The sequence below is a fragment of the Podarcis erhardii genome (assembly GCF_964252035.2).
Source record: "Podarcis erhardii genome assembly, chromosome: 5".
Classification (NCBI taxonomy): Eukaryota; Metazoa; Chordata; class Lepidosauria; order Squamata; family Lacertidae; genus Podarcis; species Podarcis erhardii.
In genome coordinates, this window is record NC_138509.1 from 17,619,767 (window position 1) to 17,647,163 (window position 27,397).

The 27,397-nt window shown below is 41.7% G+C and overlaps 1 protein-coding gene and 1 long non-coding RNA gene across 16 annotated transcripts in view; one reads left to right on the forward strand and one right to left on the reverse strand.

Annotated features, from left to right (window-relative positions):
* The window catches only part of KCNMA1 (potassium calcium-activated channel subfamily M alpha 1), a 572,902-nt gene that overhangs the window by 154,996 nt on the left and 390,509 nt on the right, over positions 1-27,397 (reverse strand). For all 15 annotated transcript variants that reach the window (XM_081864220.1, XM_081864214.1, XM_081864225.1 and 12 more), the window contains exons 11-15: positions 25,819-25,924; positions 24,182-24,264; positions 19,719-19,788; positions 18,369-18,524; positions 6,752-6,861 (exon numbers count right to left, since the gene is read on the reverse strand). In XM_081864220.1, the coding sequence (XP_081720346.1) occupies positions 6,752-6,861; positions 18,369-18,524; positions 19,719-19,788; positions 24,182-24,264; positions 25,819-25,924 (525 nt within the window). The remainder of the gene's footprint in view (positions 1-6,751; positions 6,862-18,368; positions 18,525-19,718; positions 19,789-24,181; positions 24,265-25,818; positions 25,925-27,397) is intronic.
* On the forward strand, positions 4,459-27,331 carry LOC309343170. The gene is made up of 4 exons (XR_014157146.1): positions 4,459-4,684; positions 5,818-5,900; positions 9,480-9,570; positions 26,086-27,331. It is a non-coding gene; the product is annotated as an uncharacterized lncRNA (long non-coding RNA).

Sequence of the window (27,397 nt, forward strand, 5' to 3'; positions counted from 1 at the left end):
TCTTGGGTTCGCAGGTAGTGACAGTAGCCAACAAGTGCCTTTTCCCAGTGTAAATTGGTTTTTCAATAATGACAACCCATACAGGAAGTTAGTAAGAGTTAACTTCGAAGCTCATGAACTTTAATGCACTCTACATTCTACTATGAGAAAATTCAATTGGTTCAAAATAGCCAGGGGTTAGTAACAGCTCTTTTTCTTGCCAACTCCACCTCCACCCAGTACAATTTTTAAAGTGCTGGTATTAGGAATGGGTGATTGCTTTCTACTAATCGCAAAAGATCTCGGAGTTTTCATGGTGTTCTGTTTGAACATTCAAATAATTACTGTGAAGTGGCTACCACTGCTATCTCCTCCTCCTCTGCTTGCCTTAAGATAAAATATGAACCTTACAAGGGAGGTGGTGGAGGCAACAGCAGTGGAGGCGGGCTTTCCCAAAGGCACGTGGAACACAATATTTTCCCACCACAGACTCAGATTTGACTGCAAATCCCAGGATTACTAGTGGGGAAATTTAGTCTGTGTGCCATTTATTGTAGGAACAGGTGCACGTATAGACATATGTGACCCCAGTGGGAATAATGTCTATGGCAGAACCCAGTGACACCTCTCATTTCTTCTCTCTCTCTCTCTCTGCATTGTGAAAGGGTTAGGAGGAAGCACTGGCAGAGGCAACAGTAGCAGGTAAAACCCTCATTGGTTCTGCTTCCTCCATTGCTAATGCTAACTAAAAGTCAGTGTGACTACCCAAGAGACTGCTGAACCCTTCTGCATGCATGCATGTGCGCGCGCACACGCACACTCACACTCTCTCTCTCTCACACACAGTAACACTCTCTGGACACCCTCTGCCAATGCCAAAATGCTATTATGATTTGATTGGCAGGGGAAAGGAGCAGGTTCCTTCCAATTCTATGATTCCATGAGTTTGGCTTTCTACATTAATTTTTGCTCCAACTCAGAGCCAGTTTGCATGGTGGAAAACTGGCTGTGGCCATGCAACATTTTCATGGGTTATGAAAAAATCTAGTTGTGCAATACTGCAACTCTATATCTGTAGGCAGACAGGCATTCATTCAGCTGAGCCCCGGTTGATTTCACCTCAAACAGATTGCAGGTAGGCAGCATGTGTGACCCTGTGAAGCAGGCCTTTATTAGGGACCTAAATAATTGGAAATCACTGAAGCCCCAGGATGGTTCTGTGAAGAAGAACTGATAAGCAAAAGACTTGCAGCAAGTAGCAAATCGTTTATCTGTAACGTTTTGCCTTGTTAGTAGCCAGCCGAATGACCTCTCTGACTCTGTGTGGCAGCAACCTTTTATCAGATGTGCCAAACCATCAACAAAAACTCTGAAGTGATTCCAGCTCCCATTCCTAACCACCACTCAGAGCAGGAAACCGAAAGGGGTAAAATAACAATCAGACCTCCTTCTATTCACTGCCCTCTCAATTCCAAGAAGATACCATAGATATCCCACTTGACTAAGTAAATGAAATATAATTAAGCTTTATAAATTGGAAGTAATTAATTTCAGCATGAGGTTGATGGAGAAGAACAAGGCTTGAACAACAGGGACAATGTGATGGTCCTCAGTCTAAGACAGCTCTGAATAGGCACACTTTTTATTCCTTTATCTTGAGCTTCCTGAAGGCATTTACTATCCAGCCCCCTAGGAAAAAATATCTGCTTTATCCCAAATGATCAATATTACATGATGCAACAGTGCCCTCAGAAATGCTGGTTTTCTATGGCCAGGAAGAACCAGCTGCACAAGATCTACCAGTAGTATGTGTTACCAGTAGTATGTGTTAAAAGGATCTAGGGGTCTTAATTGACCATAAGCTTAGCATGAGTCAACAGTGTGATGCAGAGTGGCGAAAAAAAAAAAAAAGCTAATGTTATTCTAGGCTGCATAACAGAAGTATAGCGTCCCAATCAAGGGAAGTAATAGTACTAATTTCTCTGTTCTCTCTTGGTCAGAGCACACCTGGAATACTGTGTCCAGTTCTGGGCACCACAATACTGGTGGATACTGAAAAAGCTGGAATGTGTGCAGAGAAGGGCAAACAAGATTATCAAGGGTCTGGAAATCAAGCCATATGAGGAATGGTTGAGGGAGTTGCATGTGTTTAGCCTGCAAAAGAGGAGACGTGAGCTGGGCGATATCAGCTTTTCAACATTGTGATGTATTACCAGCCAAACATTGTGATATAGGAATACACTGTGATGCTGGAAAGTAGAGGGAGGAACAAGCTGCTTCAGTCCATGTCCCTAAATAAAGTTCACAAAGCGAAGAGAAAAACTACAGTATTTTAATCACTTTCATGTTTGGCCAACTCAAACCTCTGAACTTCCCCCCCACTTCTTTTTCACTTGGAGTTGCTCTGAATTGCAATTTACATGTTGGCCCTGATCTTTTCTTTGCTCATCTTTTTTTTTAAGGTTGAGACCTGTGAAAAGCCTTCTTAGAACTGTGCTAGCTTAATCAGAACCCTTCCTTTCAAATTCCTTAGACTTTTTGCCTAAGAAACATACACACACACACATTTTGCTTTGCATTTCTCTTCAGGAAACATTTTGGGTGGCAATTTAAGAACCGGATTATCAATCCCTATAAAAGAGCAATATCCATTACAAACTGTTTTAAAGCACAAAAGGCTATTTAAAGTGCTCCATCTCTGTATATTATATCAAAACAGCTGATTACAGGTGTGCCGCCATGTGACTAAACGATAGGTACAAGCAATTTATGTTTGTTGTCAAGAACCAAGTAGAAGCACATTTTAATGTATTCTATGTTACCATGAAACAAAACACAAATTCCTTGCTGTAATGAAAATATTCATGCTCCAAGCTTGGTGATATACAACACCACATCCTAATTGCCGCTGAGCTTTAATTAACCCGAAGTGAGGAATCATGTTATCATTAAAATGTTGGTTAAGTTTGAGTTACTGCCTCTCTTTAATCTAAATCAGAAAATAGATAATTAAGTTTCCAGATAATCAAATACTTCAGGAGCATGCCAATGTTTTGGGGGTGCTCCTAAAATTCATTAAAGGCCTCTTTCTTTATCGATTCTACCTCAGCACTTGGTACAAATGATAGCCGTAGACTGAACACAGGCATAGCGTAGGCATGTTTTCAAGAACCATATGGAAACACAGCTGCCTTGACAATGAAAAATGCTTTGAGCTTTTGCTCCCAGTGGGTTTGCTTCATGTGAACCATGCCCACTGTGGCATGATTAGCTGCACTGCAAAATGTTGCAAGAATCATTTGAGATTTTATGTTTAGCAGGTGACATTTTCGGTTCAGATTCATATGGAAGCCACGGGGACTGCTCACCACGTTAAGAAGCCAAGCACCAAGCTTTGCAAACTACTGCAAACCAAGCTATTGGTGAGCACATAAACTCACAAATCAGTTTTATACACTGGCAGGGGTGATTAGAAAAAGGATGAGTAGGAAAGCATCTTATGTATTTATATACCTCACATCTTCATGCCCCTTCATAAAGATGCAAGAATCAGGCCTTTGAAATGGTGCTACATGGAAATGACGTTAACATGCAACTCAAAGAGTCCAAAATCCCCCCCCTTAAAAAAAGAGTAAAATTATAATCCTCATATAATTGCTGAGATTCACTTGATTAAGTGATGAGAATTTAAATATATGGTATAATTTAAGGTTACCAGACATCCCTGTTTCCCAGAGACAGTTCCCGGATTTACAAATCAGTCCCCATACAAAATCCATTGAAGTTGAAAAGTGTCCCCGGATTCATTGAAAAAAATCTGGTAACCTTATTATGTATAAATTAGATTTCTATGTGATAATCTGTATCTCATAGTGAAATAGTTACTAATACAGGAATTAAACACCTCTTTTTTAAAAAAAATTAATATGGCCAAATCATCAGAAATGGAAATGTATTTGAAACATCTTACTAATTTTGAAAAAAACGAAAACAAAGAGCAGTTTTATGTGGAAATAAAAATGTTTTATCCAAAGTTTGTCACAGTCTGTGCAGGTTGAAGGCTAAATGGAATGAAGACTTGCAGTGTGAAATAGATGGTGCTTTATTTTCATTGCAAGTAAGAACATGATTTGAGCTACATATTCAAACTATGTTAGCACTAGCATAGCTAAAATCAGCATGCTACGATCAAACAGCTCAAGCCTAGAAACTATGTGTGGCCTTGCTATTACTACAGCCAGACAGAGGCAACCCTGACTGCTCATGATCAATAAATAGCACGCAGGAAGAGAATGGAAAACAGTTGTCCAATAGTTGTCCAACTAAGGATTATTCAGCCAACCACCATTGTGGACATGAGCCTTTACTGATTCACTGTTGAATTCGCTGTTTGCTTGGGTTCTAGCCTCAATTTCTCTCCATGAAAATCTGATCGCTCAAAATAGGCACCTCTACCTATTTACCTTACTAGGACAGCAGGTTCCTTCCTGGCAACCTATTTTAGGCAACACCGTTCAGTCTGGGCACTTCCTTCCTGCTCCCAACACACACATATGGCCTGATGCCCTCACATCTGTCTCTATGGTAACCTGATTATGACACAGCTTTGACATTATGGCACATCACACACAATGTTTGCCCCCCTGGATCTGAATATCAGTTGGTCATTTGGCCACCAGACCTACTGTCCCGTTGGGATCAAAAGGTAAGTTGGGTGTCTCCCAAAAACAAACAAGTCATCATCTTTGACATCTCCAATGATGTTTCAGATTTGTCCAATACTTAATATGATTGTGGTGTTGGCTTTGTTTGGTTATGCACTATTATATTTCTTAATGGTCTAAACTTTACTTTGTTTAAGAAAAAGAAAAGCAAAAAACTGATTTAACTGAATTTCATTAAAAACACAAAAATAGTTTTGACCAAAGCCTTCCAGTATATATCTTCATAGTATCTGTATGTATATTATTAATCAATAAAGTTTATATTCAATAATTTTATTGTACTAGCTAGAGGCCATTTCTTGTATCTTAATATGAATCAAGAGGTCATAGATTAGTTTAAGAACAGTCACAGAGGAAGTCTTCGGTTGAAATGTATTTGGCTCTTTTAATGAAGTTCAGTTCTAACCATGTTAAGCTGATTTACTGTATTGGACAATCCTGAAATTTTTCACTGCACATATTATATGATGGAGATGACAGATGCAGTTTGTCACTTTTATTGAAGGCATTGTGAATGATGTATAGTAATAAACTCTCTGGCATGCAAGACAACTATTGACATAATTGCTATAAACAATTCTTCCCCCGCCCCCCACCATCATAACCCTTCGTTTTTACCATGTATACAGCTCAGTCACCTGGTTGTAGCTACTCAACAGTTAAATTCCCCAACTTTTGATTAAACCAGGAGGCTTGTCTGCAAGTTCTTGGAAGTCTGTAAGTGCCCAGCCACAATCAGAACCAACTTCCACTCATGGAAGAGACATTTATACCTAGATAGCTGCATGTTTAAAATTAAACCCAGGGCTGATGTTCTGCCTGCAGAAGACCTTGTACAATATCTTATGCAAGCATGAGATCCACTATAGAATTACCTGCTAGAGCATCCAAGTGTTTGCACAACAGCTTATGTGGCTGTTTTTATTCTGTAGATGATTATTTTGGTCGAGCTGTATTATAGGTACCAAAATATATGCAATGCAAAGCCTAGAAAATGTCAGTATCCTAAATATGTCTCGGTCAACAGAGCTCTCTTCTTTGTGAAATGTACCTATATGAAAATTAAAATAAGCCTGAACTTGAGGTTGGCACTGATTATCCTTTTTTTGGTCAGTTTTTATAATTGTTCATAATGGAAGCAATGTGTCATGTAATCCCATCCTGCAATGACCAGTTCTCTGTGTACTTTGACTTAAAGTAAGTAAATATCAGTATTCTGGAAAAATAAAAGAATGATTCTGTGACCTGCGTGTATATTGCAAAATAATACCCCTCTGCCTAGATTTGCTTGATTTATTCGGCTTCAGCTATTGATGGGAGGAGGTGCTAGGGAGTTATGAAGGAACCCAAGCCCCACCTGACCCATGGAAATCCTATTCAGCTCACAAGCCTCATACAAATGTTCATGGACACTTTCAAGCTCATTTTCACAGCAATAGGAGCTACATACCTGCTTTTAAAAAAAAAAAAAAAAAAAGCAAAAATGGGGAGCAGAATTTCATACCAATTTCTGTGCTTTCATGGTATGTCTACAAAATGTGCAATGTCCTACTTCTTGGAAGATAGCTCTAAGAAACAGATCACAAGTAGTCTGTTTCCAAAAAAAACACCCCCACTTCACATCAATTCTAAATGCATTTACAGTACATGGGAAAAAAACCTTAGTATTTGAAGATGTTCTGCAGTGCTATTGCATTAACAATGAACCATGGTACAGTTGTACCTTGGAAGTCGAACGAAACCCACTCCAGAAGTCCGTTCGACTTCCAAAACATTTGGAAGTCAAAGCGTGGCTTCTGATTGGCTGCAGGAAGCTCCTGCAGCCAATGGGATTCCACGGAATCCCTGTCAGACATTAGGCTTCCAAAAATATTTTGCAAACCGGAATAGTCACTTCCAGGTTTGCGGTGTTCGGGAGCCAGAACCTTGCAAGAACTAAGCTGTTCGAAAACCAAGGTACAACAGTATTGGGTTTGGAACAAGGAGCTTCTGGTGTCATTTGAGAGGAAGATGGTGGCTTACAAATAAATGGTTGTATAAATACTTACTCACAAACAGCAGGGAATGACAAACCGACAAAGGCACTAGAAAGATACTCTGTATACATTTCATTAGCAACTCCTTCTAAGTAGTATTTCTGCCACGTATCCTCCTCAATCTAGAAAGGAGGAGAGAGAGAAAAGGGGGTGGAGAGAGATGGTTTTAGAATTTGCAACCACATTCCGCAAAAACAAATGGAGGTGATTAAAAACAAATCAATTTTGAGGTAATTAAACATGGTATCTCAGTTATTTGCTTTACCAATTAATTATGTCTGTTAAGTTTCCATTGCATGTTCTCTTTATAATTGTCAGCAAGGAATAATAATAATAATAATATAGGGAACTTTTGGAGAACAATGACCTTAGATTAAAGTAAGCTAAGTCCTATGAATTGCAGGAGGAACCTGGAAAGTTTAGTGAGAAAAATATTCAGATGTGTCTTGTATACAAAGGCTACAGTACTACATAGTGCTTTCTTCCAGTAAAATTAGATGCATTTCTGAACAAACCAACATAGGATTGGGCTGCCAGCTATTGATACAGATATAGATATACACAAATTTCCATCTATTTCAGTTTTCTACTACAAGAAAATATTATCTGCTTCCTTTTGGATTACCCATGTATTTATTTATTGTTTAACAGCAATTTGATGTTTAGTCTTATGAAGGAATGACTAAGCCTTGTAAGCAGTGTGTAATTCTGTTTTTTATAATAATAATAGTTATTAATAATAAAATTTTATTATTCTAGCCAAAGGCTATGACAAACCTGCAACAACGGCACCAATAAAACAATACAAATCATATATACATAATATGAGCCAACATCCATGATGTAAACAGAGGCTGCCAGAGACACCAACAAACTCCAATCCAGCTTGGTTTCAGATTAAACGTCTCAATCGGCACAACAATTTATAGCAGTTTTATCTATCTCACTTTTCCTGATTTTTTTAATCCAGTGCAAAATGTATATTTTATAGATCCACCCTATTTTTTATCATTGTATTTTATTTTATTTTGTAATTGTACATTTTAAGTATTATTTTAATGTTGCATTTTAAATGGCTGTAACCCACCCTGGGACCCTAGGGTGAACGGCAGGCAATAAATTAAAAACAATCAACCAATAATAATCTATCTGTTAAGTATATGTATGTGACATATAAATTCCTTATAATGAAATATGAATGCATGTCTCCAGCACAGTGGCATAGCGTGGGTTGTCAGCACCCAGGGCAAGGCAAGTAATTTGCGCCCCCTAACCCGGTAGGGGCAGAGAGCAGCGAGTGCAAGCCCCCCCCCAGATGTTGCGCCCGGTGCGGCCGCCCCCCCCTGCACCCCCCACCCTATGCCACTGCTCCAGCAGTAGTCAAGCAAAGAAATTAAAACACCGAACTGGAGCAACTCGCTGAAAGATACCCAAATTAATTATGTAGCCATTCAGTAATCAATTGAAAACATCCTGAGGCAATGACTTATATCTGACTGTCATGTTCAAGGGCAAGCTGCTTCAGAAAAACATCAATGATAGCCAGTGTGTCTCCACAAAACACAAGACTCTTTCAACGATGGTTTCTTACTGCATATACAAATGCATTTCAGGTCATAGAGCTAAACCACTTGTAAAGTGAGCACTGTTTGCTATGGGAAGCAGTTCAACGATTTCAATCAAATGCTTCAACAATCGGGCATGTCCAAATATAGACGGGAAAATGACCCCCCCCCCCCAACAACTGAGTTCTTCCATGTTCTAAAGAAAGCAGAGTGGTGGATATGCATGTGTGTAATTGGTTACAAAACGGGTCAGACAGCTAGCAATCAAAGAATAGAAGTGCCATATTACCATGTAAAGCACAAATCAAAACCAGGTCCAGGCAAAATAGTTCTAAAAAATTAAAAAATCCAATAAATAAAAAATTCCAAGCTTTTTCTTCTGAACTGATAATGGATTAGCAACAGAAAATCAGTAACATGCATAAACATCTGCAGGAAACCCCCCCCCCCCACAATTTATTCTCTTGTATAGAGACAATTTGGTGGCAAAGGGCATCATTGTTGGGATACTGCCAGGGAGATAAAGCCCATCATGGCCCCCACGTCGCCTCCGGACGATCCATCGATCTCTTGTAGATACAGTATCAGCAATTAGCGACACAAGCTCCAGAAAATAGCTTGCCACATTCCAGAGCTGATGCACGCTCTATCAGCAGAATTCGCACAGCGAAAGATGCACGCAGGACAGCATTATTTAGAAGTTTATTCAGTGTTGGTCAGAACAAAGGAAAAAACATGACTGCCTGCTTGCGTGTTCAGGCACAGAGAGAGAAACGAAAGCAATAACAAAACATAAACTTCCTGTGAACAGGAAATACGCAGACTCTGTGACTCACAAAGCTTGCTCCCTTTTAAGGTGGAACGGAAATATCCTAACAATCACTGGAGACTGCAATCCTATGAATACTTACTTCGAAACAACCTGATTTAAATCAATGAACTGTAACGCTGTAAGGCCTTACAGAACTAGTTTCATATTTCTCCTTGGATCATTCAGCCCAACTTAATTTTTAGTAATTCTAAAACAGTATTTATATAAATGATGCACACAGTTTACTGATTTTCTGGTTAAAACCCTACTGCTAACTACACTACTCTTTATTTTAGTATTTAGTGGGGAGATGTCAAGATTATTGTTGCTATTATGCAACCTGAATATCCCACTCTTCCTTCAGATATCTCAGAACATCTTACGCCAGGAATAGTGAACATCATGCCCTCCACATGATGTTGGAGAACAGTACCCATGAGCCACAAGCCAGGAAGGTCAGTAGTCAGGGATGATGGGAGTTGTAGTCCAACAACATATGATGGGCATCATTCTGGCCACTGTGCTCCCTCCAATGCACTGATCAGGTCCTTCCGCTCTAGTCATTGATATGAGTTCATTAGAGTAACACTGGCCTTGCTTGCCACTATCTCACATTTTAATACATTGAACTTACAGCTTGGCTTAGGCTGCAGCACAACATATCCCACTGCAGCTGAAGCAGAACACTAATCCTTTCCTAAAAGGCGAGTGTAGTCTTGGAGGTTGGGGGGGGGGAATCAGGGGAGGGATCATAAGAGAAGTCATGCCACTGGCCAAAAAATTGGGGTGTGCACACTTCCTAGACCAGCCTTTGCTAATCTGGTGCCCTCCAGATGTTTTAGACTATAACTCTCAGCAGCCCAGCCAGCATGGGATGATGATGAGTTATAGTCCAAAACATCTGGTGGGCATCAGATTGGCAAATGCTGCCATAGAAGATTTCATCATTTCATATATGTTGCTAGAACAGTGTGGAAGGCAATTATAGTGAAGTGGGACCCACAGCCACATTCATTTTGGAGGAGAGATGCTTGACCTGGGTGACTCCTTTGTTAGAATACTGTCAGCATTTAAGCAGTGACACTCACAAAAGCAAGCACTCTTGTTTGAGTGCTTGAGAGCAAACAGGATGCAGGACTAGATGGGCCTTTGGTCTGATCCTGCAAGGCTCTTCTAATGTTCTTAAAGTGAGCACAGTGCTACTGGTTGTGTGAACCATCAAAACCACCACTATGTTCCCTTTCTCCAAAGCCTTTTGGGTCAGGAGAAAATGGTGGTATCTGCTGGTGCTTCCAAGAGGCCCAGCAGAGTAGCTTTTCCTGCCAAGGACAGAATTGCAACAACTAGTTTAGCATTACAAAGATTTCTGAAGGATTGTTACTCACTTTCATCACCAAAACCACCATCAGAAACATAAAAACTGTCCTATACTGTCATATTTTTTTTTAAAGCTGAATTTTACTCCGAAGTGCTTTTTCAACTTCGTCATTTCACAAGCTGAAGTCATACGTCTTCCAAAGTGTATGAAAACCTTTGAGGAATATATCAACTATCAAACCCTAAAACAGCTAGCACATCCACAGAAACAACAATGAAATGGCGATAAAGCCTGGTTCTGCGGCACATGATATCTGAAAGAAACAAGCACATCTATTTTCTTAGGCTCTTCAGTACTTAATAAAGAGAGATTTATACCCAGTGCCTGAATAGTTTATTTGGCAAAACAAACTTAAGGTTTTACAGCTGAAACCTGTGCTCTGAAATGAAATCCATTGTTGCTGGCTCAACTTTATTAGCCCACGTTGTACAGAGATTGGGGATCTCAGGTACTGAAAATCAGCTGTCATGGAGCTAAAGCTTTGTGTCTTCAATGACAGAATTGTGTCTTTATAAAAGGAAAGGGAAGGTCTGCTTCTCACGGTACTCCAAGTGCGTTTTCACAAGGCATGTATGATTTGTTTATGAACCTTTCCAGTTCAGTTAAACTTCGTGGTGATGTTTCATGAGACTTTTGGAGATCCAAGGACAACCACTGGAGCCTACATTCTGTCTTTTAACCAAATCAGTCGTAAATACGCCAGGGCTAAAAGTCTGCAGCCTAAGAATTGGCGAATGAGTTCATATTAATATGTGAAACTCAGCCCCTAGTCTTTCTGCTGCTTCCTGTCTTTCTGTTGCCCGGTCAGGGATGTCAGGTCACAGTGCAGCAGTGACATCATAAGCCACAACTAGCTCAGTTCTACTTCTATGTAATTATTGAAGGAACAGCAGCTCAGGTAGTTCTAGAACAGAGGTGGTGGACCTGCAGCTATCAAAACCTGTGGGCTCCAACTCTCACCAGCCGCATGCAGCATGGTCAGTTGTTGTCTAGCATCATTGGAAAGGCCACAGGATTCCCTTCCCTACCTCTAGGCCAAACACCCCTCAGCCCATTAAACCCACTCTGTATACAGCATGCCTCCTTCCTTCTTACAAACAGTGCATAGTCCCTCCCTGTCCTTATCTCCTCCTTTCTTCAAAGTGATAACTCCACCACACACATCCGTGGGCCTCTGTTGGGGTGAGCTCCCATTGCTCAGTCCCAGCTCCTGCCCACCTAGCAGTTCAAAAGCACGTTGAAGTGCAAGTAGATAAATAGGTACTGCTCCGGTGGGAAGGTAAACGGCGTTTCTGTGCACTGCTCTGGTTTGCCAGAAGCGCCTTAGTCATGTTGGCCACATGACCTGGAAGCTGTATGCCAGCTCCCTCGGCCAATAAAGCAAGATGAGCGCCGCAATCCCAGAGTCGTCCGCGACTGGACTTAACGGTCAGGGGTCCCTTTACCTTTAACATGCATCTAGCAGTTCAAAGATTGTTCCCTTTTATTTACCAGCTGTCCTCTGAGGGAAAATATGAGCCACATCAGGTTCTGGTAGAGAAACAAAACTCTTCCCACCCACCCCTCCTCAAATACATATTCCAAAAGCTATTAGTCTTCTGAAAGGTGGATGGGGAGCTTGCGCTGAAAATTTGTGAACTGCATGTTTTGCTTTGTTATCTAGTTCCAATGAGCGCTGCAAAGCATATCATGCAAGCATGTCGATTCGGTTTGAACAGTCAGAGAATGATTGTGGAATTGCTTTCTCGTTACACACAACAAGCTGCAAGCAGCAGATCCAAAGGATACAATCAGGAATAAAGTATGACACTAAAAGTGTGTGTGTGTAGAAAAATACACATAGGGGAAAAGAGGGCATGAGAATCTAGGACCTCAGAGAAACAGCATGAAGTGAAACCATGGGCAAGGCAAGAAGGTTCAGAGGAAAAAGATGAGTACAAAGTACAGAGCCCGACTAGACAGAAATCTGGCCTGTGTACATTATAAGGAGCTGATGTGTTTCATATCCTTGTCACTTGTGGAATTAAACACCTTGGCAGGTTTCTACCCTCAGGCCCTTCCCAATACAATAGGAAGTTCTGATGGTGAATTTCCTTTGGAGGACAGAGAAGATAAATGTTTGTGCAGACAGAGCAAGTATTTCTGAGGTGCAACTTGCAATCAAATTTATTTCATTTATATATACAGTGGTACCTTGGGTTACAGACGCTTCAGGTTACAGACGCCGCTAACCCAGAAATAGTACCTCAGGTTAAGAACCTTGCTTCAGGATGAGAACAGAAATTGCGCGGCGGCAGTGCAGCGGTAGCGGGAGGCGCCATTAGCTAAAGTGGTACCTCAGGTTAAGAACAGCTTCAGGTTAAGAACAGACCTCCAGAATGAATTAAGTCCTTAACCCAAGGTACCACCGTACACCACCCTTCATCAAAAGATCTCAGGGTGGTTCAGAAGATAATGATTTTGTTAACTCCAACACCTTGGGAGAGCAGCTGTTCAATGTGGCCATGAGCTGCAGTACACATGGCCTTAACTGCCATTCATGTGGGCTCACATGCTGATTTCAGGAACTTGCCTGCAGCGCTTCCCCCAGAATTTGGAGGGCTCTCTCCCTGAGTTCATCTAACTCCTCACTGAGATGGTCAGTGTTGCCCATTCACTTACCCTGGCTATCAAGGACTATTCTTCTGTCACTGATTTCTCGCTCAAAAGGGCAAATGTGAATGCAGACACGACCAGGTGGACCAGCAGCAAAAGAGCCAGGGAGGTCCAGGGGCTGGCAATGGGCCCCCTGTCAGTGCACAGGCACTGGTAGATGATGCCTGATTGTAGATGACCCAACAATGGGCATTCTGACCTGCACAGCTGATATGACATGTGAAGCCAGCTAAGCAAAGTGGAGGTTCCAGGACCTCACAGTTGGCACCAAACAGGCTACCCCCCCCCCACATTCTTTCATGCGCTTGTTCTGTATCCAAACACCTTTTGGGAGGGGGGCCCTATGGAGCTTTCCCCACAAAAACCTGCTATTTAAAGCTCAATCAGCACAAATGTCAATCTGTGGAACTCTTGAATTGACATTTGCTCCGATTCGGCTTTAAAGAGTGGGTTTTCATGGGGAAAGCTCAGAGCAAGGCAGCAAACAAACAAAGCAAAAGAAAAGAAAAAGACACGGAGTGTTGGTGTGCGGACCTCTGTCTGAAAGGGGCAAAACGTAAGTGTAGATAAGCATTTAATTTGCTATACTATTTTCGCATACAGCAACAATTCTGTCTAGTCCTGAGTATATGTACATTTTTATGTACTCATCAGTATTTTATTATTTTGCCAGTAATACAACTCTGATGTGGGTATATCCTATAAATTACTTCTGCTTTAATTCTTTCTTCTTTTGCTGTTAAAATCCACATTACTAACTCTCTCTCTCTCTCTGTGTGTGTGTGTGTGTACACACATACATACACTAAGTATTTTCAGAAATTGCTCAGATCATGCACAATTGAATGTTATGTACTTTGGTTGTCTTGGCTTTGTTTTCCTTTGGTCAGGTTAGATGCAAAATAAGAGTTTCCATATGAAGAATGCTGCTTTAAAAAAAAAAAGCAAAAGAAAAATATTCAGATGCAAAATAGCATTTTTGGTTTTCTAAGTTTGTTTTACTGTGGAGAGTTTAGACAAATAATTTGGCTGCAAAGTTAAGCCATAATCAGTTAAGTATGTGCAATGTCACCACTGATCATGCACCGTTGTCGGTGATGGATCAAACATTTATGATGTATTATCCTGCTTTGCAATCAGGCTATTGAGAGTGGGGGGAGAAACTCTCCACTTCAATCTATTTTTCCAAAAATGACAGGACTTCTGCTCAGATTTTGCTGGCAAACTTCTAACATTGTATATTTCCACTAACGTTATTTACCTGAAGCGTTTTCTATATGGCCTGGGATCAACTGAGACTACCTCACCATTCCCCTATCTCCACAGAGCTGGAGTAGGGTGGGGGCAATACACTCAGCCAGCAAAATCAAGAGGTAACGCATGCAAGCTTCAATGCTAAAAAAAATTTGCTTCTTGTTTTTGTGGTCCTGTTCGTGATTGTAATCACATTCTTGACTGCTGCCGGGCGCCTTTAAAAACAAAACAAAACCCCAAAACCCACAGGCTTTTTTTAAAAAACAACAACCAACAACTGATAAGAATCCAGAGTAAGGCCAGGAGGTTTGAAACAAATGCAGAACAGGACAGGGAATTGGCACTGAGCAGAACCCAGGAGCACAACCACCATCAACAGTAACTGTGCTGCATGTTTTATCACTCTTTGTTGCAGGCGCACACATCCTGCAACATAATAATAATAATAATAATAATAATAATAATAATTTATTTGTACCCCGGCTTTCAACAAAGACCAAAAATACACTACAGTGGTGCCTCACAAGACGAAATTAATTCGTTCCGCAAGTTTTTTCGTCTTGCGAGTTTTTCGTCTTGCGAAGCACGGTTTCCCATAGGAATGCATTGAAAATCAATCAAAGCGTTCCTATGTCTGTCCCCACAGTCTGTCCCCCGACCTCTTCTGAAGGCTGGGGGGGGGGACAAGGGCTTTTCTTCCCACCCCCAGCATTTTAAAAAACCCCGGGACAGCAGAGGACTTCTCCGCTGTCCCGGGGTTTTTTAAAATGCTGTGTTTCTCCACTCTCCTGGGAAGGCCGGCGGGGGGCGAAAGTCTTTGCTCCCCCCCCCCCGCCTGCCTTCAAAAGCCGTCCGGGATAGCGGGAAGCGCTTCCCTGCTATCCCGGACCGCTTTTTAAATGCTGGCAGTGGGGAGCAAAGCCTTTCGGCCCCCGCCGGCCTTCCTGGACCTCTTCTGAAGGCCGGAGGGGGGGAAAGGCTTTGCTCCCCACCGCCAGCATTTAAAAGAGGTCCCCGGAGATTTCCCTATGGGCTTTCTTATTGCGAAGCAAGCCCATAGGGAAATTCGTCTTGCGAAGCGCCTCGAAAAACGGAAAACCCTTTCGTCTTGCGGGTTTTCCGTCTTGCGAGGCATTCGTCTTGCGGGGCACCACTGTAAAATGTCACGCATTAAAAACTTCCCTGAACAGGGCTGCCTTCAAATGTCTTCTGAATGTCAGGTAGTTGGTTATCTCTTTGACATCTGGTGGGAGGGCATTCCACAGGGCAGGCGCCACCACTGTGAAGGCCCTCTACCTGGTTCCCTGTAGCTTTGCTTCTCGCAATGAGGAAACCGCCAGAAGGCCCTCGGTGCTGGACCTCAGCGTCCGGGCAGAATGATGGGGGTGGAGACGCTCCTTCAGGTATACTGGACTGAGGCCGTTTAGGGCTTTAAAGGTCAACACCAACACTTTGAATTCTGCTCGGAAACGTAGTGGGAGCCAATGTAGGTCTTTCAAGACCAGTGTTATGTGGTCTCAGCGGCTGCCCCCAGTCACTAGTCTAGCTGCCGCATTCTGGATTAGTCGTAGTTTCCGGGTCACCTTCAAAGGCAGCCCCACGTAGAACATGTGCACCCTGAGAACAAAGTGCTGGACTTTGTGGAAGAGGGGCTTGGTCAGGATGAGATTGAGGTCCAACAAAATATATGTGCACAAATAAATCTGATAAACTTTGGAATTGTGGTGGCATGTAGTTAGATGCACCTGTTTTGTTAGCTTACCCTTTGGAATATGTGATGCCCATACGCTCATGAGCATATTTTCTACTTTCTTTGTGACTTTTCCTCTCTACCCCTGAACCAAAATGGGCAGAAGTGAGGTGCAGAGGATGCATTTCATGGATAAAATTATCTCCCATTAAAAAATATCCAGTTATTTTCAGTGATTTGAGAAGGAGAGGTGCAAAGTGGGGTGGGGTGGGGATCTCAAAGGGTACAGATGCACTTCAGGGTTCTCCCAGTATTACTCTCCTGCTTCCTTCCCCCGGTATCTGATTATTTTGGTACTTCAGAATGATGCTGAACTTCTTCGCCAAGAGAATTATCTTCCGTTTCGGATTGGTCCAAAATGGCTTTCTTCTGCTTACTATCTCAAACTCTGTTTAATACCAGAATTGTAAGCCACTTTCCTCCAGCAATAATTTTGCCCTTCTTCTTTCATTTTAACAAAAGAGGAGAAAAAATATGAATTCCCCAGTGAGAATCTTCTGAGGGAATGACTCCCGTTTCTTAACTTAGAGAATTTAAAGCAATCCTAGCTTAAAACAAATATTCTATATAATAGCATTCCTGTTTGCAAAGCAGGATATACTGTGTGTGTGTGTGTGTGTGTGTGTGTGTGTGTGTGTGTGTGTCTTGGGGACATATATTTATGGCATTCCTAAACATCACATCAAGGCCATCCATAGGAGGCCCTTTGGAGGTACCTGCTGTTGCGGCCTGAATATCCCCGCTTCCTCCCTCACCTCTGCTTTGAAAAATCTGTAGTGTTAGAGAAAGAACAGGAAGATTAAAGAGAGATACTTCTGTTTCCTTCTCTGCCAATTATGTATATAACCGCTATTTAGGGTGGGAGACTGAGGAAGAGGAAGGTCTGCCAGGTGGGAGGTTTCAGCTCTCTGTGTGTGGAGATTAAGATAAAATGGTGACTGAGCACTACATAGATAAATTTATAATTTTGTGTTTTATGTAGATCATATGAGGATTATTATTAATGTTATTTTGCTCCCCCCCCTTTAGTTTAAGTTTAGTTTTCTTTAGTTTTCCTGTTATATTGGATTTTAAAAAAATATATATTGTTCTCTTTAGTTTGAATTTTATGGTATATTAGGTTGAAAAGCTTTAATAAAATTCATTGTCTAGGGGTGTGGAAGCCTCCATGTATGTGTGACAGAGAATGAGTGAACAGATGAATGAGAGAGGGAAGGAGGGAAAGAAAGAGAAGAGGGAGGAGAATGGATTTTCCTGTTCACATTGGCCTTGGCCACCACAGGTATGTAGCCCTCGGCTACTTTCCTCCATTGGAATGTGGCCTTCAGCCCCTACAAGGTTGTCTACCTCTGCTATGCTCTAGGCAGCTTCTCCATGTTTGCTGTGCAGAACAATTACTAGAGTATTCCATCCCCTTTCTTTCATGATTGCGGTCCTGTTTCCTTGCATTCCGTTTGTCCAAATGAATCAGCCCAAGTTCCCAATCTGGGGAGAGCAGCCAAAAACCAAATGGGAGCAAATTAACTCTGAGGGAACTAGTGGGGTTTTAGCCGAGAAGTCCCTACTGTAGTCGCCTCCAAATGCTTGAGAATCATTGGGCTTTATAATTTATTACTATTTTCACGTAAACCTCGAGGGCCTCGTTGACTGAAGAGGATAAATGAATTATTATTGTTGGAGACTTGGGCTTTTGTACAGACACATGTTCTGTATTTTATACTTGAGGTAAGGGATCCATTGGCCACTTGATGGGTTGGAAATGGGGTGTGTGAAGAAGCCAAGAAAGGAAAACTTTTGTGTCTTTTTTCCTCTCGGCACTTTGTTGCCATATGGATTGGATAGAGATCACTTTTTATGTGTGTGTGTGTGTGTGTGTGTGTGTGTGTGTATTAAAAAACAAACCTGTGGGGGATTTCTACATTGATAAACATGTGGTTTATCTGAAAGAAATAAAGTATTAAAAATACACTTTGAACAATCTTTAATGCCCATGGATGTGCCAAACAAAAACAAAAGCATAATTTTGAAGGAACCTGGCCCACTGCCCAATTTGTAATAGGCTATGGGTTTTATTTTCCTTTGGAATATGTTGTTTAATGTTTTAACCATCAGAACTGATGTATTTCTCTCTGTTTTGAGTTTAGGCCATGCACTCTACTCAGCCCCATGACAAATTGAATCCCGTGCTAATGTCCTGTAATAAGATGAGACATTACCTTTATAAATGACCTCATGGAGAAGAGGTTGGCCAGCATTGTCGATAGGCCTGGTGCCAGGCAGCTCTGGGCGATGAAGCCCAGCTTGAGTTCTGCAAGGCATATTGCATCATCCCCTTCTTTCCAATTCCAGCTTGGGATATTTAGCAGATGGGCCTGCAAAGGAAAAACACAGGTTAAAGAAAAAGGGGGGGGGACCCTAACCAAGCATTTGCATCTGCATTTTGCTAACAAAGGATGGGAGAGAGGAGGGGGGAACAGGCAACTGCTCTAGGGTTGCTAGTTGTTCAGTTAAAAAATCACTTCTACCCAACTCCTAAATGAGTGTATCAGAGCATGTGCAGAGTGCCTTTTCTTATTTGAAAATAGTTGCCCTAAGGGCAGAATGACCCCGAGGGCAGGGTCCTGCCCAAATGGTGCCATATTTTGTGCACAAGAAATGAATTTTATTGACTGTACAGAAAAAGAACACTGAACACACAGGGTATTGCTGGTTGATGTCTTTTTAACAGGCAACTGGCCAGGAGGATGATATTCTGGCTGGCTGGTACACCTAGCTGTCCCCCAGAGAAATGTTGGATACCAGAAATGTACCACTCCAGCCCCTTCACTTCTCATCCTCTGTGTTGTCATAGCTGGATAAATCAAGGTTTACCATATTAAAGAGTACTTACAATTTTGCCACATATTTAACCACACGTTCACAACTGATGAGTGGAAACACTCAGCACACCGCTTAGCAGCAAAAAAAGTTTGGCCAATAGTTTGGTTACCTCTTTTGTCTTGGTTTTTTTACTACACACACACACACACACACACACACACACACACACACTGCCCATCTGACTGGGTTTCCCCAGCCACTCTGGGCAGCTCCCAACAGAATATTAAAAACACGATAAAACATCAAACATTAAAACCTTCCCTAAGCAGGGTTGCCTTCAGATATCTTCTACATCTTCCTTGTCATCTGATGGGAGGGCGTTCCATAGGGCGGGCGCCACAACCGAGAAGGCCCTCAAGCTTTAACTGGTTAGACTGTTGCAGAGAACCCATACAAATGACCAAGTAACTTCGGGATGAGATCCTGGAGTAAACTTGGTCATTCATAGAATTCTTCCAAGTGGTGAGGATGATTTTACCACTTATTTAGTGTAGATGGTGGTAATATGTGCAATAAAATGGCTGTAACCACCCTTAAAGGTTGTATCTTAATCAGAATGTAACTGTGTTACAGATTAGCTTTATTCATAATTTCCTGCACATTACTGAAACTTACAAGAAAGGCTTATGAGTGAGGTGTTAACAAGAGAAAGTTTGGAGATGAGCATCCCACAGACTTTCCATTACCTTGTTGTGATACTGCAGCATCTGGGTGATTATTCTTATTTTCGGATGATAATTCTTGATGGAAATTACTCTGAAAAGAAAATAGACCAACATTTTTTATTTTCACTCAACAGCAATTCCACAAATATGACTCCACGGCCAAATAGGATGTCATATTTTTCAGTTCAATAACTCCTTCACGTACTTCAGTAGCTACTTAAAATACAGCTTTCCATAATGCCTAAACCAGGAAACTATGGCTTAAGGGCTCCCTCCCAACCATGGTATGAAACCAGGGTTTGATCAAAAGGGGCAAATGTTGCACAGCCTACTGTGAACTGTTAACATGGGACTTTATGCCCACCATTTCCACGCAGAAAACTCTATAGACTGTGTACTTGCTATCTTGCTAGGCTCCAGGTCAAACACTGCGCCCCAGCATCTCTGGAATATGTTGGTATGGGAAACTGTCGTGTGACGGGCCAATGGCCGTAATAAAGATCAATCCAATCCAATCCAATCCAGCATCTCTGAATTGTAACAACTTATTGCTCTGTTGGGTCTTGTCTACATTGTTAGCAAAAAAAATCAATATGTTTGGGCTCCATTCCCTTGTTGACTAGCCTGGGTCATTCATAGGACACTGTGTCTCTCTATACACACCATCCATAATATATTTTGTACATTATAATTTATATCCCATGATTAAAGTGAGGCAAGAACCTCTGGTTCTGGCTAAAAATCCATACATATTCTATCCACTTTATTAAAAAGCAGGAAGACACGACACAAAATACTGCATTTATCGGAAAACAAATAGTAACTCCTGTCAAACAAAGGGTGGGGTGGGAGGAGACTTGTGACCTGCCCTTGAATTGACCATTTTGTGACAGTGCAGATAATGGCTAAGGGACAATGTCCCAGATGTAGGGCAGAACAGGAACAAATGATTTCACAGTGTGGTTCAGCTCCCAAGGGGTGCAGTGAAGATGAATGCTCTTGCCTTGCTTCTTTTCCCCACCCACAAAATAGATCTCCAAAGCCTTCACCAAACAAACAAATGTTATGGTAACAATACCACAAGTGAAGATTTCCAGTCAGCTACTGGGAGTGGAGGGGAATGTATTGCTCCTATATTCCACAGCCAAGCATGGACTTGACAAAATTGGTTGCATAGCTTGCTCTGACAAGCAAGAAGCAATTTGCAAAGATATTTATCCCACTCTTAATTCTCCTTCTTAAACTCTTTTTTAGCTGAAGCATTTAATTAAGCATTCAATTTTATTGAATCAAACTCGTTTGTTCTGCAAATACGCAGGAGGATTCTGTTCACCCAATAACTTTTTTTTTTTTTAATTAAACACATGGAATCTATTTAAAAGCTCACTAATCTGCATCTGGATTTCTCTTTAATCTATGTATATAATTTAAAATCAAAGCAAGAGTTCTCCCACCAGATTAAAATGTGCCTTTGGAAAATTAAAGAAGCCAGGGTTGTGTTTTTTGGTTGGGGGGCACAGAAAGGGATATTCCACAACTTTGTTGCTATATGTAGTAACAGAGGTTCTTGTCAGATCCTAGTCTTGCAAGACAGATTTGAAAGGGGAGAGGGGCTAGCCAACTGCCAATTATGTCAGATGATTGGACACTTTGAAATCCCAAAGTTGGGACTTCAAAGCACCACACAAGGCTTGCAGAGAGCCTTGCATGATACTTTAAAGCAAATATGGATTTGGCCTAAGAGCCAAAGCCTGCTTTCTGTAGGTAAACTCGATCCAGTAGGCTTCAACTGGTGTGCAGTACAGTCAACGCTTGCTTTCTGCCGAGAAGCGTGATCCAGCAGTAAAACCAAAGTCAACATTCTTTGTGCATCGGATGCCTGAGTGAGTTCCCTGCTGGTTCCCCAACCCTGCCATAGGTATTTGGTCACCTATTTCCTAGTTGGTGCTGTTAATCAAATTATTTGCAAAACTGCCCAAACAGGAACAGGGAAGCACCTGTGGCACTTCAGTAGCTGGTCTGGGGTTTACCTCCCCACACTGCCTTGTGGGAGAAGAGAAGACATGAGCTATCAATCGCACCATGCCAGAACTACATATGGCTGTACACAAATCCAGACTGTGATCTCCGACCCACAGTCCCTGGAGGTCGAGTGCTTGAGCAGGGGTTGGAGCCTGAAGCACAATGAGCAATGTATATATTTTGTTGATGAGGCAAGGGTAGAAGGCCAGACACATAGGACTTATACAAGGCCTGGTGAATTCAGAGGCTCCTACCAACCTCAGGGTTTAAAGTTCCATACTCTTAGTCCCCTGTTCCTGAAGAGGGCTCTGACTCCTGAGCAAGCACAGTGCCATGTAGCTTATTAGGCTAAATCCTAGCTCACAACCTTGAGATTCTGGGTTCAATTCCCAGAACTGTTGTTGCCATTATGGGTGAAACACTGCTGCTATTCAACCTCAGCTGGTTTTCACACTGGGGCTCTTACAAGAGTCCTGTGCAAGCCCCATCAGAACAGCAGCTGCTCTTACTTATTGTACTGCTGCCTTAAGAACTTCCTCTCAAAATGGCACTCAGGAAAAAATAAAATAAAAAAGAATGGGCACCACCCAATGCAGCGCTCCTTGAATTTAAATTGCTTCTCATAGCTCTGCCTTCATTTTGCAGGATGTGTGTGTGTGTGACAGCCCAATAAAATTGGTTCTGAACACAGGCCAATTCACTGCATTGGTTCATTTTTAATGGTACTCTGACATTTTAGTGTTGTTGTGCTTTTTTTAAAAAAGGGGAAGATTGGTTCCATTAAATAAGATCTGTATGAGCACAATGCAAATAATAAGGAAAGCTGTCTTATTATAACCCTACATTTGTGATTGCTTTGCTACCTTTCTGCCATTGAGATGAAACATAACATATTTTTTTCCTTTAGAAATCAGTACCACCCAGATCGGGAGCTGTATTTTTCAGTTGTGAATAAAGCTTAAATCCAACAGGTTAGAAGCAAGATAGGAACTAACTTCCTATGAGAAGGAGACTGGTGTTACATGGCCCCAACCAGCCAGATTGTTACATAGCTAACTGGATTCTGATTTTTTTTTTAAAAAAAAAAAAACAACCCTTTCTTACAAGACTCATATGGCAGGGAGATTTGCTTACCACACAAATGATGCATCTCCCAAGAGTCTATGTGCTATTTTTATGATATGCTGAAGGAACCACTTAGTGGGAGCATAATAGATTCTAGGAATGTGTGATAGCAATAATGAAGGCAACTGCAAGTACATTAGCTTTTTAAAAGTGTGATCCTATGGCAAATGCTAGATTTGGGAGCATGCAGCCTCAGTGAACGAAATGTTGAGAGGGAAAGGGAGAGGAATGTCTCAGCACTTCCTGCCTAGGGTGTTGGACTTGGAATCTGAGCAGTTCCTGTTCTGCCCAGATCCCATTTTTCTATGTGAAAACTCAATTGTTTAGTGTGGCAGCACTGACACTTTGGAACTCCCTGTCTTTTGATATCAGGCTAGTGCCTTCGATAAATTTTGTTCAGCATCTGCGGAAAACATTCTTATTTAGACAAGTCTACCAAGATGGGACGCGGGTGGCGCTGTGGGTTAAACCACAGAGCCTAGGACCTGCCGATCAGAAGGTCGGCGGTTCGAATCTCCATGACGGGGTGAGCTCCCGTTGCTTGGTCCCTGCTCCTGCCAACCTAGCAGTTCAAAAGCATGTCAAAGTGCAAGTAGATAAATAGGTACCACTCCGGCGGTAAGGTCAGGGGTCCCTTTACCCTTTACCTTACCAAAATGTTTAGAAAGCTTTGTGAGTTTTAATTTGTTTTAGCATACTCTATTGTAGGTTTTGTTTTGTTTTTTAATTATTTTAGCAATTTTTTTTTAGTGATAAGGTTTGTAAACTGCTTTTTGGCTTTTTCCTCCAATCAAGCAGTATATAAATTTTGTGAAACAAACAAACAAACAAATTCCTGAAAAGGAGAGAGAGGAAGAGGATGCTATGAGAAACACCATCATTATCCTTACTTTTAACCTAACGTATCCCAAGAGCTCAGAAACAGGTGGAAAATATAAAAGGAAACAGTATGAGATCTGTGTTCATGACCCAATGTTTCTTCTCTGAGATTTTGCTGCCTGAGGCAGGCAAGAAGCTTCATTCAACATGAAGAAGCTGACTGGACTAACAGTTGAATCTTACCTCTAAGTCCTCCACCAGACATGAGGCGGCAGGCTAATTTAGGGGGAAGGACATTTAGGACATGCCACGTAGCAAACATAGCTCTGTCCTCCAAGGGAGAGGAATGATCGAAGGGGCATGGAAGGGAACAGCAGGAGGGACTCCTCCTCCTCCTCCTCCTCAGCATTTGCTGTCTGAGGCAGTTGCCTCACTTGCCCAATAATAGGCCTGGTTCCGTTCTTTCCATGTTTGTTTCATGGAGTAAAACTGAATCAAAATGTCCTCTTCTAAATTACCTCATAATATTGGAGGCATCTTCAGCATCTGGGTCAGCGCAGTATTTGTTGGCAAGGATTAGGCACGCGTCTGCTGACTCTATCTGGACACCAAAGGAGAAAACAAACATAAAGAGCAATCTGATGTTTACAATAATTTTCTCCAACCCTTATCAGCTTTCATGGCATCTCCTCATTCCTGCACTAGACTGTGGAATCATGTATGTGTGTGTGTGTGTGCTGTACCATGCCGTGAGCTACATGAGTCACATAAGAAGAGTTTTCTGGATCAGTCCAAAGGCTGATCTAGTCCAGCATCCTGTTCTCACAGTGGCCAGAGGGTATCTCTAATCCTCCACTCCTCTATCCTTAACACCATATTGGCTCACGCAGAGGAGACTAGGCCTCAAAAGCCTGGCCATTCCACAACAACAGCATTCCAGAAAGTGGAAGACTACTGAGGATTAGAAACGGCTTGCCTAGTGAGGTGGAGCCACAACACCAATTTAACCATAGGAGTGTCACTGCCGTTTACCAAGAGATGGTGGGGAGGTCTGTGTGGACGCATTGGGCACAAATGCCAGATTGGCTATTCCCCAATGCAACTCCCACTCTTGGTACATGACAGCAACACCACTGCCAGGAAGCTAGTGTTGTGGTCCTGCCCCACCACGCAAGTCGCTTCTGCCAATGATGTAAACTCCATAAACACAGGTGGGAGGAAGCTAGGAGGGGTGACACACCTCCATGGGTTGTGGGGAGAGGTAAAAGAATCCTCTTCAAGGTTTTCAACAAATTGGAAGAAGAGGTGTGAAAAGTCCAGGGATAGAGGGACTTTCAAACTATTGCAGGCCAGGAAAATCTCTACGATTGAAAGTGTGGAAACACAGTTGCCCCCAAGGAGTGAAAGCAACTGAAAAGAATGGGTAACATAACATCAAACCCTGAACCTTTTCATAGATGAGGTACAGGGTTCTCCTTCACACATTGTCTGTGTTAAGAGAATCCACACACAGAAAGAATAACAGGGTCATGTTATTGGTCTCACCTCCGACATCCACATATTAGACATGGATGTGACAGCTGAGGAAATCTATACATTCAGACCTCTATGCATGAAGGTTTCCATGGGAGCTGGAACTCTATGCAATCAGAGTTTTAGCTTCCATAGCTTCCTCTCACATTGCCATCCTGGCTCAGACACTGCCTCAACTGTGGGCATCTGCAGCCATATTTTGATGTTATTCCATGGGGGGCGGGGAGTCACCACCCATTCTGAAAATAACAAATGCTTTCACACCTTTTATACCCGATCTGCTAGTTTACTAGCACATCAGGTCCCCCACCTCTTTTCCTGCTGATAATTAATTGAAAGGTTCCTTTCGATCCTCTCTGAAGTTGTAATAACCAACAGATTGTTTCGAGGTTGTATCTGTACTACAAACCAGTATCACTTTTACTCCCATAGCTATTCCCAAAGGATCATGGGAACTGTAGTTTAGTTTGGTAAAGATGTTAAGATTTTCTTGCCTTCCTCACAAAACTACACATCCCATATTTCCATGGGGAAAGAAAATAACTGTAACTATACAGTAGGACCTTTAGTTAAATGCAGACACCAAACAGAAGGGTAGAAAAAAAAGGAAAGAAACCAATACCTTTACTCTAGCCAGGTCATGCGGATTGAGAACTGAACCCTGAAAAAATTCCACCTGAGTGAAGTGTCGTTTAAAAAGAGCTTCCAACTCAAGGTTAGGGGAGATACTAAATTGAAAAAGAAAGGACAAAACAAGCAGAATAAAGTCAGTTTGTGAGCATTACTCCTGTTTTTCTTAAAAAAATTATTTAATAGGTATGGAGTCAATTCTGTAGGAACCATGAGTGGTTTATGTTCTAATTTTCTCTTCCTTTCTATCTCTATTAAGGTTGTCAACAATCCATAATTTTACTGGTCCAGTCTGGCAAGTCATCAGAACAGAAACATGTAAAAAGGAAGAAGAATAGGAGAAGAATATATGCATTGTTGCCATTGTAATTTCCCTACATTCTGTAAAAAGCACTTTTTTAAAAAGATGGTGTTCGTCAGAGGACAAGAGACTGTCCATACTATTTATTTCATTAGGAGGCCAATTCCAGTCATTTGGAGAGATACTGTGGTTGTCCTGACTTTGCATTTAGATCCTTTTTTAAAAAAGCACGAGACAGGAGACAATCTACCTATGCTGAAACACACAGTTTTAAGTGTCAGCACTGTCTTATGCAAAAGTTGGAAACTCTAATGCCTCACCATTTCCATTTTGCCATCCTTGGTGACTTGCTAGATGGGAACAACCTAAAATGCTCAGAGCTTTGAGGCGATCCTTTCTATAGTCATTCCCCACTTTGAGTAACACAGTGACCATACTAAGCAAACTGTGACTTTGCATGACTTGAGCAATCACTTGGACTCCCAGTGAGAATATCAGGGCAGTTTGGCTCTTCTTGCTATGAGTTTAGCCATGGTTTGGTTTAGCATGTGGTGTTACTCGTATGTGGATTGTGTAATGGCTTACTGCTTGTGATTTCTCTGGGAAATATAAACCATGAGTCCAGTTTGAGACAACAGCCATGATCCTTCCCCCTAAGCGCTAAGATATTTTCTCCTTTGTGCCAAGCCAAAGTTTGGCTTAATGTTACATGAGAACTGAGCTAATCTGTTAAAAACAAAACAAAAGCACCACTGTGCCATTTGCACTTTGCTTTATCCCACACTTCTCAGATAATTCTACCCCGTTTAATGTAGCCTGCTGTTAAGGGCACTGATATCACTCCTTTCAAAATTGCTCCCAGCATTTAACTGATAAGAGAAAGGTCAAAACTGCCTTACAAGCAGCTTTGAAAAAAAGGAAAAGGAAAAACAACAACCCTGTCAGTTCTGGAAGACATGTCAGATCTGATGTTGGATGTTATTGTAATGGCATGATCATGACAAACAGCAACTACTTTAGAGCATTCATGACTATTGGCAAGGACATTTATGGGGAATTATTAAAATCTGTCTAGAGAATCTGAGATCCAGCCTCTCTTTTTTATGTGTGTATTGTTTCATAGTTATGAATATTTGCAAGAGAGGAACACTTCTGCCTCTCTGGAAATTTGTAAATAGTTAGTTACCCATCTAACCACCTGCGGCAATCATGGATAGCCTCCAAGCAGGGAACCAGGAAGAGACACTTTCATAAACTGGAAGAGAGGAAG